The sequence below is a fragment of the Pagrus pagrus genome, assembly GCF_965226575.1.
Source record: "Pagrus pagrus genome assembly, chromosome: 11".
In the NCBI taxonomy this organism is placed as follows: Eukaryota; Metazoa; Chordata; class Actinopteri; order Spariformes; family Sparidae; genus Pagrus; species Pagrus pagrus.
The window spans coordinates 24379388-24392156 of NC_140195.1; the positions used below are offsets into that span (position 1 = coordinate 24379388).

A 12769-nucleotide genomic window follows, 5' to 3' on the forward strand; every position below is an offset into this window, starting at 1 on the left:
CCCCATAAATCAAGCCAATCACTCAGCATACACGATACCAGGATCGTGGAAGTTACAATTACACTGAACTATTACACCTGTGCTTTTCCTACTTTTAATTGCCAAGAATGTCACTTGCAACCAAATACACTTTACCATATGAGCCATGACTATTCCTGCAGAAGACAGTGGCATGCAAAGGGCGTGAGGTGTCTTGGAGGCAAAATAGGGCCTCACGATATGGTAAAAACATCACATTGTGATTATCTTTGACAGATCATGCGATGCCCAATTTAATCATGAATACTGGGAGTGATCATTCTTGCATCACAATCTTCATTTTCACAGAAAAAACTATTAAAGGACACCTATTATGCTTTTTTTGTTATTTTCCCCTTGTGTTATATATGTTCTTGTGCATGTAAAATATCTTGATAGTTAAAAAGCCCAAAGTCCACACCAACAGGAGCTCCTCTCTCCCACACTGCTCCTGAAGTACCTGAAACGCCTCGTCAGTGGTCCCGCCTTTAATTCCGTGACTTTGTGACATCATACTATGTCACCATGTCACATATTTGCAGAATTTATGGATATATTCACGTTGTAATTCAACCCAGCTGTAAGCGACAGGGTGCTGGGTCAGGTGTGTGTGAGCTGACCAATCAGAGCAGACTGTATTTGTGGGGGGGCTTAAAGAGACAGGAGCTAAAACAGAGCATCTCAGACAGAGGGGAATACAGAGCAGGTAATTATGAAGAAAATGATGCTTTTTTGATAGTTAAAGCATGTAAACCTAATCTAGCAGTAACAGCATAATATGTCTCCTTTAACGGAAGACCTGCAGTGTTTTGCAAGATGGGCCTCAGAGCAATATGTAACCTCCAGGAAGATGGCCTGTTTTGTCTGTGCATGCCACAAGTGGGATAAAGTGAAGACTAAACTACTTTTCTCCCCAGCAGTATTACATAAACCTCAGAAAGTCATGTTCAAAATAAGCCATCTGATTCCGCTTTAAGTGAGCCCTGGCGGCTGCAACAAGTGGTTTGACGGACAGAGCGCGTTTGGTTTTCATTAGATTGTCTCGACACTGACCCCCTGCCCCATCTACAGTAATATGAAACCAGCCCTCTGGCAGGCGCACTGTGCGGAAGAGAGCCGAGCGGAGCTGATGCAGTCTGCACTGCTTCCACTACCCGGTCCGCAGGCTGGACTGCGCTGCTGCCGCACACAGCACCAGAAGCTACTGTAACACATCACCGAAACGTGCAATGGCCAAGACGTTGTGTTGACACGAGCACAGACGGTGAATCTATGTAGTCTTCTCTGAGGGATTATCTGTGTTTTTTTTGTCCTGGAGGTGTGATATCGCAGCCATGATGTGCTATCAGACTCCCAGAAGTTTACGCAGAGGCGACTGCGGCTTCGCTCCTCTGCTGGCTGCTGCTCTGCTCAGTCTGCTGTTCGCAGGGATGCAACAAACCACAGCGTTTCCCTCCTGGAGGTTAGAGGTATGCTGTGACCACTTTATGACATGTAGCAGCTGTCTTTGCAGCTCGAGTCATTATTAAGTTTTAGAAGTTATTTATAGTTTCCTTTATCGTAAAAAAAAAAAAAAACACACATCACACCAAACTCCATTTAAAATTCTGTGACTTAAAGTTTAACCTACGTGTCTGTGAAGCTGCATATTAGGTTTGCTATGGCTTGACATTTCTTTTAATCATTCAAAGCCACTTTTCAATTCGGCATGTACAGTATTGTCTTACACGCGGCGGCACTCATTTCAAACAGTAACTCATTTTTGTAGGTAAATGGCTCAACTCGTAAACTACCGTCCTCCAAGTTTAAATTATATTGAAATAAAGTGATACTTGGTGGGTCTTTTTTACCCCGAATTCACCACAAGAACATAAAGATAAAAAACCTGCCTCACCTTGTGTTATTAAAGCTGTGTACACTTCACAATCATTAAAATAAAATGTAATTATAATATTTTTTAATGAAGTATGGTCTTCAGGACGATCACAGGTAAGAACAAGAGTAAACTTAGTCAGTATTTTTTTTAAAGGAGTCTTATCATTCACATCATTTTCTTTCACTGTTATTATACAGAAGTTACCAGCTTTTAAAGACTTTTAATAAGTGAGCCACTGTCCATGCAATTTAAATCATTTCTTAGAACGTATCATTAGTTGGACATCAGCTTCTGAAATCACTCAGTTATAGCTCACCCATGGCAATATGCATCAGACTCAATCAATGTTCGGTCAAGGTGATGAAGTTAGAGGAGTACCATAATTAGGTCAGGCTTTGGACTGGATCCCTGTACAGTAATATCTTGCCTGAATTGGATAAATATGTTACTCCATCACTGCCACCCACCCACTGTGATACAGAGCCTGAGGGATAACTTTATGTAATTTCCTTTGCCACACGCTTTCATTATGTGTCCATCAAGAAGACCGCTGCCTGGGATTACGTAACTGCCTTAGATAAACTTCTTGTAGGCTATACCACAATACATTACAGCATCAGTGAAAGACACATTAGAGAGTAAATGTATCAGTAAGTTAATGGAGTGAGGTCAAAATGCAGTCAAAGATAATTTTCAATGTGTTTTTCTAATATTTACTGATAATAATGGGTGAATAGAAGTTCAATTCACAGTGTGTATGTTTTGAATTATAGAAAATAGACATTGTTGAGTCTTTCTGAGGCTCACGGTAAAAATCATAATCCCTGTTTAAACTGTCTCTGAGACTGAGCTTAAACTCTTCCAGACTCTCCCCATGCAGGATCTTCAGGGACTTGTCCTTAAATGTTTTGCCCGCCGAGTCAGTGCTCACCACTGGCTTCAAGGTTTAGTCTAGCAGGCTTGTTTCAGCCCTCGTGGTTTACGGTTCATCTTTTATCCTTGCCAAAGTGTGAGATTGGATTTGCAGTGAATATAACAAGAGACGACACGGAAAGAACTGTGCTGGCCGTACTACGTTAAACACCTCATAAATCACTGAGCACAAGACTCCAGTGTGTTTGCTGCTGAGGTCAAGCAAGCAACTGTCGTATAAAACAATGACCAGTGCACATAGTGTGATGCAGAAGCTTTATATTTAACATCAGAGGAAGAGATGTCATCAAGTTCATTCAGTGTGAGACAGTCTGCCAGACTGCCTGCCCCAGTCTCACTATTTTGGTACGGAAATGAAGGAAGTACCGGATCTATTTGTCTTGACTGGGCGAAGCAGAAACAGGAACCAGAGGATAGGGTGTAGAATACAAAGTGAAGGGTGTGGCTTTGATATGTGCTCTCCATCTTCAGTTCCAGAAGTTACAGTTCAGATCCATAGGTCCAACGGCTACAGTGAAGCCAGATTTTTCTTACAAAGGCTGTTTTTGAATGATTTTTTTGTGTTCTGATGATCAAATTCACAGGAAAAAAGTAAAGATTTATTAAGAAAAGTTAGCTCAAACTGGCATAACAGTGCATTCATTCTGTGATTCTCCCCTTGAAGAAACTCAGGCCGTTAAATTCACTTGTTAAGTCAAAAAGAGTTGAAAGCAAAAGCTTGAAAAAGACATTCTGCCTTTTCCGCCATCCCCACACACCTGGCTGTGGAGGTTTGATAGCTGCGTAAACTGGCAGTGCTTGTCCGATTGTCTGTTTCGGAAAGTTACAAAGCTTAACAGACGCAGCCCCCACAGTTCCGCTGTTCAAGAAAAAGGTGGAGGAAGTCTCAGATGCTGTTGGATGACCAGACAGGCACTTTAGCCTTCACTTGGCTGCATCCTGCTGCTTCCTCTATCTCTCTCTGAGGACTCTGTCCTTGGTGTGTCTTTGTAGTCTCGACACAATGAATCCCACAAATGGAGAGCGCGCACATGTTTGGACAGTCTCTCCTAGACGGTATTCAGGATGGTTGGACAAAGTTGTGAGAGCAATTTTAAAAAGAGAACTTGAGAGAGAAGTTTGAACTTTGATGTCAGACACTGTCTCATCTCCACACACCTGGTAGAACTTAAAGGTCCCATATCATGCATGTTTTCAGCTTCACACTCTGATTTTGGGTGTCTTCTTGAAAATGTTGACATGCTTCAATGTTCAAAACAATTGTTCTCTCACTGTTGTTGCAGAGCCTCTATTCACCCTCAGCTGCCTGGCTAACAGCTGAGCAGAAGGGTTCGATGAGCTGAGCGGACCAGTTTACCTCCCGTTTATCTGCACACCAATTGCAATAAAATGAATAATAAAAATAATAAAAGATAAAAAATAAAATATCAAAACAAGATAAAATAGAATATTGCACGTAAATGTTGATGAAATGTTTTGTTAAACAACAAATAAAATAAGTAGAAAACATTAAAACCATAAAATTGTTAGACGCCACATAAGAGCCATTTTTAGTTTACCTTGGGGTTGTGATGATTGTTTCAGCAATTAGTTAAACTCTCAGCTGTTGCCAGGGAAACAGAGTTACTGCTTGTGAAAAGCTTTGCACTTTGATCGCAAAATATACTTTAATGATCTAAATGTTTTTTTCTTTGGCAAGTGATCATGGCGTAAGCATGGAGGCCACCGTCCTCTGCAGGCCTCCACGGCGTCCATTCATTCCTGATAATGGACCCGTCGTCAGGCATTACGCCTTACTCGTCAGTCCCCCCTCACATAGTTAAGGGTAAAGGAAGTATTGTGGCACATTGTAAAGAAATCAAGGGTTCATGGACAGCTGTATGTGTCTTCAGCAGTTTTTCCGTTTCAGTGTACGCCTCCTTAATTCCTCCTTAAATGTATCAGTTAAGACACGATGCCTTCCTGCTCTCAGGCACAAAATGGGCTCCCTGGATCAGAATTATGGCCCAAGTACCTTCAAGTATTGGAAAGTGGATTTATGACATCTCCATAAAGAGTTATAGATTTTATCAAGTGGTCCGATCACTGTTATGTAACATCGCAGCTGAGGCAAACCACAACTTAACTTCAGTCAGGATATTTATGAAAGCACTGAAATGCAAAGCACCCACAGACACTGAGAGCTGTGAAAATAGACTAGCGTCCAGGTGTGATCACTTGGAGTCAACAGACATCAGACTCAACCTGTCTGTGAAAAGGATCATACTGTACGTTTGGAAAGCACTTTCCCTGCTGACCACAATGACCTTGCATTCAAACCTAATTCTCAATGTTCGGTCCCTAACTTTCATTCAATGCGAGGTGATTAATTAAAGGTTTTTCTTTGTCCAAGGAAGAAGCTTACACCACTGTGTTGCTCATCGGGATCCGCAAAGAGGCCCGCTCGCAAGTGCTGCACCTCTCCAGGAACAAGCGCTACACCCTCACCCCGGAGCAGCTCAAATGGGACAAGTTCAAGCTGACATACAAGTATTCATTTGCAATTCTTCCTCCGGTCAACACAACAGCACAGTACAGTTGTAGAAAATGGGAAAAGGAAAACACATCCTTGGAGAAAACTCCAGAGAGTTAGACTAATGTTGGTTTTGGCAGAAAAACACAAGGACAGATATTTTTCAGTTGAAGCGGGCCAAGTTAAAGTTCCTGAAATCAGACTGCTGTCGGTGTGTGTTAGTTGTACCTTAGTGGAATCATTTAACCCAAATTGAAGAACTTTTCAATATCTTCTCCTCTCACGTCAGTCAAGACGTCCATTGAGGACCAACATGCATCATCTGACAGTGATCAGCTCGCAGAACTCTCTGCTTGCATTTGTGAAAAGGGAAAATAAAGAAGCATATGGTGGAATTTCGCACCGACACTGCAGTCGCTTGGCCGCAACACATTTGGATTGTGTTGTGTTAACTGGAGAAGATCCAGTAAGACTTTATTCTTTCTGGAGCTGTATGACAAAAGAGCCCATAAAGTTTAAGGAGATTGGGTTGAACCAAAGTGGTTCGATCATCCTAAAGGAAAAGTTCACCCAAAAATAAAAATGTTGTCATTATCTAGTCCTGCTCATGCTGATGGAAAGTCAGGTGAAGTTTTATAGTCCACAAAACATTTTGTGAGCTTCAGAGCAAAACAGCGTTGCAGCGTTGTCCTAAACAACTGAAGTAGATGGCATAATCTAAGTGTCCAGAAGCTCTGAGATTCAAAATTGAATAGAAAAGATGTTATTTATACTTTTTAAGCCCAAATCTCCACCGTAGCTGCTAAGCCAAAAGCCTTAGCGCGCACCACATCTGAAGTGGGTGCACAAGCTCGACCGCACATTGAGGGTGTAAATAACATCTTTTCAAATCAATTTGGGATCTCGGGGCTTCTGGATACTTCGATTACACTGGACGGGCTGTATGGAACCATTTAATGGGTGTTTTGGTTTACGTTTTTGTGGGGATTTTTGTTGAAACATAATAAAACAAACATAAACAAACAAACATTTTGGCTGTTTTTTTATCGTTTCAAAACAATCCCCATGTTTGCTGCAATGCGTTTTTTGCTGTGAGGCTCCAGAAATGTTTGGTGGGCTACAAAACTTCACCCGGCTGTCCATCAGCATGACGGTGATTAATAATGACTGAATTTTCATTTTTGGGCGAACTTGTCCTTTAAGTGGACTGGAGACAAAAACCAGAAAATGATCCAAATTTCAGTCATTCCTGCGTTAGTAAAATGAAATCTTCATCTCTTTCGTATTGACATAGGGTGTTACCAGCCGATCAATATCTGGTTCTTATTAAAAGCACTAATATCAGTCTAACCCTCACTGAGATATAAGAGAATATCAGGTCTCAGTAATGGAGCTGTACTTGAAGTGCTTGTGGGAATTGTGGTCTGTCTGAACAGTAGCCATTGTGTTTTGGCAGATTGCTCGTCTGTAGTGGAATGTGTGTAGAGACCAGTATTAACTACATAATGCTGTTGTTTCTGAACAGGTTGCTCTCCTTCCCTACTAACTTGATAAATGCCAGCGACACGCGTCGAGGCTTTGCCAAGGCCTTTGGCATGTGGAGCGACGTCTCGCCGTTCAGCTTCAGAGAGGTGCCAGCTGACCAAGAAGCAGACATTAAGATCGGTGGGTACTCTGCATGTGGCTGTATCGGTCCTCGACAGATGTTCCTTGGCCCCCGGCTCCAGACTTCTCCTCTGTCGTTACTGTATTTCTCTCCGTGCTGTCATCGCAGAAAAGTCTTCCCCTCCAATCTCATTAAATCACACTACCGCGACTATATTACCAAGCTTATATTCGGCATGATTCATAATTCTAAATGAAAAAAGTAAATGCTTAACAACTTCCATACATGTCAGCCCATGGTGGAGCAGTCTAAATTATGCTTTATTGGTCCCTTTGGATGCAAACTCCAGGGTCCTGCATAAATTCTCAGTGACAGTGAGAGGGATGGTTGTCATCCTGCGGGGTGAAGGCTGAAGAAAAAGCTCTGTCTTTAGCAATCCATCATCCCCCCGCTGTAGTCAACGCAGAGCAGAAATAATGGAGTGAGGGTTTCCCTCCTCGGCTCTGAGGTATGTGTCTCTCTCTCTGTCTTGGCAGGCTTCTACCCCGTCAACCACACAGACTGTCTGCAGTCGTACTTGCACCATTGTTTCGACGGCATAACGGGAGAACTGGCTCATGCATTCTTCCCGCCAACTGGTGAGATCCACTTCGACGACCACGAGTACTGGATTCTGGGAAACATGCGGTTCAGCTGGAAGAAAGGCACGTGTCTTTATCGCGATATTTAACCCATGGGGTGATGGATGCGCCAGACGCTGACCTGGATAGCTCCCCTATGAGCTGTCCAGGTCAGCGCGGCAACTGAAAGCGAAAATAATCAAAAGTGCCTGTGTTGCAGGGGTTTGGCTGACGGATCTCGTCCATGTGGCGACTCATGAAATCGGCCACGTCCTGGGACTCATGCACTCCATGGACTCGAAAGCTATAATGCACCTGAATGCAACTCTGACGGGGCGGAAGCTAATCACACAGGATGAGGTGTGGGGTATGCACCGTCTCTACGGTACGCTCTTCCAGAACACAAATAGAAAAGTTCTTCTTTTTGGGCTTTGACATCTGTAAATACACCTGACATCGTTGTCAGTCACCCAGGAACTTCTGGAAGTAGTAAATAAATTGACTTGTTTGGTCTTGAAGACATTTTGCAGTCCATCCAAAAGTAGAAGCACTAGATTAGCTTCTAGATAGAATGGAAAATGTACAAAGGACCTACACTGCAAATCCAGTTCTAATGCTGGGATCAGACTTGGGTTTTCAATAACAAAAATGCATTGCTCATTTTATCCTAAGATGTCTGTCATAATGGAAAACAACTGACACAGCATCCGAGAAGCCTCACAACATCCAGAACTCTGTTGCCTTTTTTCACCCAGTCGGACAACTGGGCCAACGTGCCAAATGGAAAGAGGAATGATGTTGGTTCAGTGAAGCTGGTCCCTGGCACCACCTTCCCGATCACCTGAACGTCGTGAAAGACAGCAAGCTATGATTGGCCGGGGTCCAATGTATAGTCTGTCAGCCAAGTCAGGGCAAGCATTCAAGAATTTATATGATAAGTTCACTCAAAATTGAAAATTCAGTCATTACCTCCCCCCCCCTAATGCCGATGGAAAAGTCAGGTGAAGTTTGTGGTCCACAAAACATTTCTGGAGCTTCTGCAGACACTGTTGCAGCATTCTCCTAAACAACTGAAGCAGATGGGGACTCAAAACATTAAAAAAGAACCAAAACAAAAGCATAAAAAGGCTCAATACAGCTCATCCAGCGCAATCCAGGTCTCCGGAAAGCCCTGAGATCCTAAACTGATTTGTAAATCCGACCTCTTAGGCGATCACGCTTGTGCGGCTCCTTCTGACGCTTTTTGCAAAGCAGCTACAGTGAATATTTCAGCGTTAAAAAAGGTGAAAATAACGTCTTTTCAAATCAATTTAGGGGTTTACGAAGTCTTGGATTACTCTGGACGAGCTGTACGGAGGCGTTTTTGTCTTGTCTTTTCACATTTTAAAACAAGTGCCCATCTACTTCAGCTGTGTAGGAGAACGCTGCAACACTGTTCTGCTGTGACGCTCCAGAAATGTTTTGTGGAAACTTCACCTGACTTACCATCCGCATGGGCGTGAGCTGGTAATGACTGAATTTTCATTTTTGGGTGAACTTCTCCTTTAAGTGATGGCTTAATCTGACACAGTGACTATCTCAAAGGCAAAATTACTGTGCAGTCTGATTCCAGCATTAGAAGAAATAAATCTAGCTACACTTGTGAAGAACCAGTAGTAGAAAACCTATGACCCCATTTCTGGTCACAGTTGGCCAGAATGTAGACCACAGTGTTCGTCTGACACTGCAGGCCAACGTGGCATTAATGAATTTTGTATAAACTACTCATGAGTCATCATTAGCGTGTATTATGGTGAGTCATTGTCATTGGAACGAAAAGCTAATCAAGGATCCAAATTCTTCTGCTGCTGACTGAGAGCTGTTGTCTGATCCCTCTCCTCCTCCTACTCACTCACTCCATCTCCCCCTCTCTCTCCTCCAGGATGTTTGGACCGGTTATTTATCTGCCCGGCCTGGGCTCGGAAAGGCTATTGCGACAGCAAGCGCAAGCTGATGCAGAAGCACTGCCCCTCCAGCTGTGATTTCTGTTACGGTAAGACGCAGCAGCAGAAAGCAGCAGCAGCGGTCCAGAGGGAGAAAAAAAAGAAAGGTTTTCTCTCAATTGAGCAGCGCAAGGAGCCGCTGTGAACCGTTTGCCAATGGAGCAACGGGAGCCAATAGGTCCAGCCAGGCTGAGCTGCGATGGGGGTTTTCAGCAATCTGATTTGAGGGGAGATTACACTTGCCACTGGAGGAGTTTGTGTGTAGATCTGGAGGATACCAGCATCCCCTGGGAGGCAGTGTGTGTTTTGGCTCTGAATTCAGACCGAGCAGACCAGGTACCTGCTGATTGTTGGCTGTCCCAACACTAAGTATTGATAGTACATCAACAATCTGACAGCTTAGGCCTCTCTAAGTTTATTGTGGGACTCACTAGCACTGTGGTCTCCTGTTGCACAACAGGAAATGGCTCCTCTTAACCATCACAGCCCATAGATTGTTGTGGCTTTCTGCGATTTTTTTGTCAGCAACAAGGGACAGTGCGGAGAGAGGCAGGAGGATACGATTCCTGGCTCGCAGTAATCTGTTCCTCATTGTTGATTGGGAGACGTTGTACGGCTGTGGAAAATTCCTGAGTGACTCCAAACCGCTGGAATTTCAGACTGTGGCTTGAGGGTTAGAGACACACAAGGTCAATTTGGATTTTTGCGGCATTAACGAGAGCGACTGTTTTTTAAGCAGACTTTGGAGTTGATCACAAGGCGGTCTGTTGTGTTTGTCAGAGACCAGATGGGAGATATTATTTTGATAAGACAGCCTCAGCGCCAGCAGGTCAGAGGTTGTGAAAAGCGAAGCGTATTAAGTGTCTGACGTCTGTATCAAAACTTCTGACAGTAATCAGTGTTTCTGCGAGGTGTTTGTGAGGGGGAGCTGTTACATCTCCAAATGATGTAATACTCTGAGGCTGTGGATTATCTCTTTTTTTCTAGCAGATTCCTCTCAGATGATTTTTGTATGGTCAGGATCATTGTAACTAATCTTTGCATGTCTTATTTTAAGAGCATAAGCTTAAAGGATAAGTTCGGTCAAAAATGAAAATGTAGTCATTATCTACTCGCCATAATGCCGATGGAAAGTGAAGTGAAGCGTTGTAGTCGATTTCTGGAGCTTCACAGCAAAAAAGCACTGCAACATGCTCCGGAGTCACCGGAAGCTTGGAGATCCCAAATTTATTTGAAAATACAATTTCTACGCTCTTATTAAAGCCGAAATCTTCCCTGTAGCTGCTAACCTAAAAGCGTTAGCTAAAACTCCATCTAAAGTGGGAGCTCGAGCTTGACCACAAGTTGAGGGTGTAAATAATGTATTTTCATATTAATTAAAAAGAACATAAAATGGTTGTCCAGTTTAATCCAGTCTCCAGAAGCCCCAGGGTCCCAAATTGACTTGAGAAGATGATATTTACACCCTTGATGCGGTCTATCGCTTTTAGCTTATCAGCTTACAATGAAAATTGGGGTTTTAGGAAAAAGTGTAAATAATGTCTTTTCAATTAAATTAGGGGCTTCGGGGCTTCTGGAGATTTGGATTACGCCAAATGAGCTGTATTGAGCCAGTTTTCAGTTGTTTTTTACATTTTAAAACAAATCCCCAGAAATGTTTTGTGCTACGAAACTTCACCCAACTTTCCATCGGCGTGGGGGTGAGAAGATGATGAGTGAATTATCACTTTCAGGTGAACTTTTCCCTTAAGGCACTGTTGCTTGCGTGTCTTACTTTGAAGTGTTTCTACTCAATTCTACCTCAGAGTTCCCGTTCCCCACTGTGGCTCCCACCCCGACACCCCTGAGGACCAAACACAAGCTGGTCGTCGAGGGCAAGAAGCTCACTTTTCGTTGCGGGAAGAAGATAGCATCGAAGAAAGGCAAAGTATAGTGAGTATCTCCCTCCTAACATCAGTGAAGCTACCGTGTGAATTCACCGTCTCAACGTTCGACTTCTGTTTCAGCTGGTACAAGGACGGGGAGCTGCTGGAGTACTCTCACCCCAACTACATCTCCCTGAAAGACGACCACATAACCATAGTGGCCAACGCCATCAACGAGGGCACATACACCTGCATCGTGAAGAAAAAAGAGAAAGTTCTCACAAACTACTCGTGGAGAGTACGTGTGCGGTTCTGAAGGCCCCGCCGGCTCCTCTGCACACTGAACAGGACACATTCACACACGTGGTCACAAAGAGACCTCATTCACAAGGGCACATATGTTTTTTTTAATACTGTTTTTCCTGTATCTTTCACATATAACTGTCTATCGTTGATTGTCGTGTGTGTCAAGGTGTTTTAATATGTGCAAATAAATGTTCTGTGACAAGGAGAATCTCAGTGAAAATATTACCTGACTGTGAAAAGCTGCTCATGACAGATGTTGCGGTTTGCATTTTTTATTTGGCGATGAAAGATTCTTGCGGCTCTCGTCAGCTGTTTGGGACAATAACGTCGACTCTGGATTCATCCAACCTGGATTTCTTCAAAGCAGCTGCTGCTAAAAAAACAAAATAGTTGGGTCCAAGGCCACCCAGGAATCTGGAGTGTCTCCAGCAAAATGGTAGAGATCACTGTCATTCAATTCAATTAGAGAATGTATAGGAGTATATTCACAGAATCTTCCACTATAGGTCCCTGAGGAAAAGTGTCCTCCAAAAAATATCCATGTCCCTGATGTGTGTCTTTTTATGGGCCTGAAAAGTTACAGAAGCCTTTGCTTAGATGCATGCCATTTGAATAATTTACGCACTGACCAAACTAAGCGACGAAAGCCAGAATAAGCAATGTTGTCTACAGCCTTTGGAACTATTTGGACCTTAAACCGCATATGGAACACCTCAGACGTCTAGCTGACTTTACTAGGCTCGCACTGAAGCCAACAGTCTGCCTCCAGAGACGGAGCAGGCAGTTCCACTCGCTGCTCTCCTTCCAAGCTTATTCAACACATCAGGTGTAATAATCTGCAGAAGGGCTCCGGTGGGGGCAGGGGATAGATAAAACTGATTAATGAACATTTCCATTTGCTGCTGGCTCTGGACGTCCCAAGACGAGAGGATTTTTTTCTGCGCCCGTTCCAGTTGAAGCAGCAAGTGGTCTTGCAGGGAATGAAACTGTACTGTTTATTTTTCTTCGGCTCAAAATCAAAGAATTTATTGGTTTAATTCAGAAGTCGCAG

General features: G+C 43.3%; 1 protein-coding gene across 1 annotated transcript; it reads left to right on the top strand.

Annotated features, from left to right (window-relative positions):
• Positions 1 to 690: 690 nt before the first annotated feature.
• Positions 691 to 11926, top strand: mmp23ba (matrix metallopeptidase 23ba). Its single transcript, XM_084366474.1, has 9 exons — positions 691 to 724; positions 1337 to 1487; positions 5220 to 5356; positions 6865 to 7004; positions 7482 to 7649; positions 7786 to 7950; positions 9487 to 9597; positions 11353 to 11479; positions 11554 to 11926. The coding sequence occupies exons 2-9, from the start codon at positions 1353 to 1355 to the stop codon at positions 11726 to 11728; spliced, it is 1158 nt and encodes a 385-aa protein (XP_084222600.1). The 5' UTR covers positions 691 to 724; positions 1337 to 1352; the 3' UTR covers positions 11729 to 11926.
• The last annotated feature ends 843 nt before the right edge of the window (positions 11927 to 12769 follow it).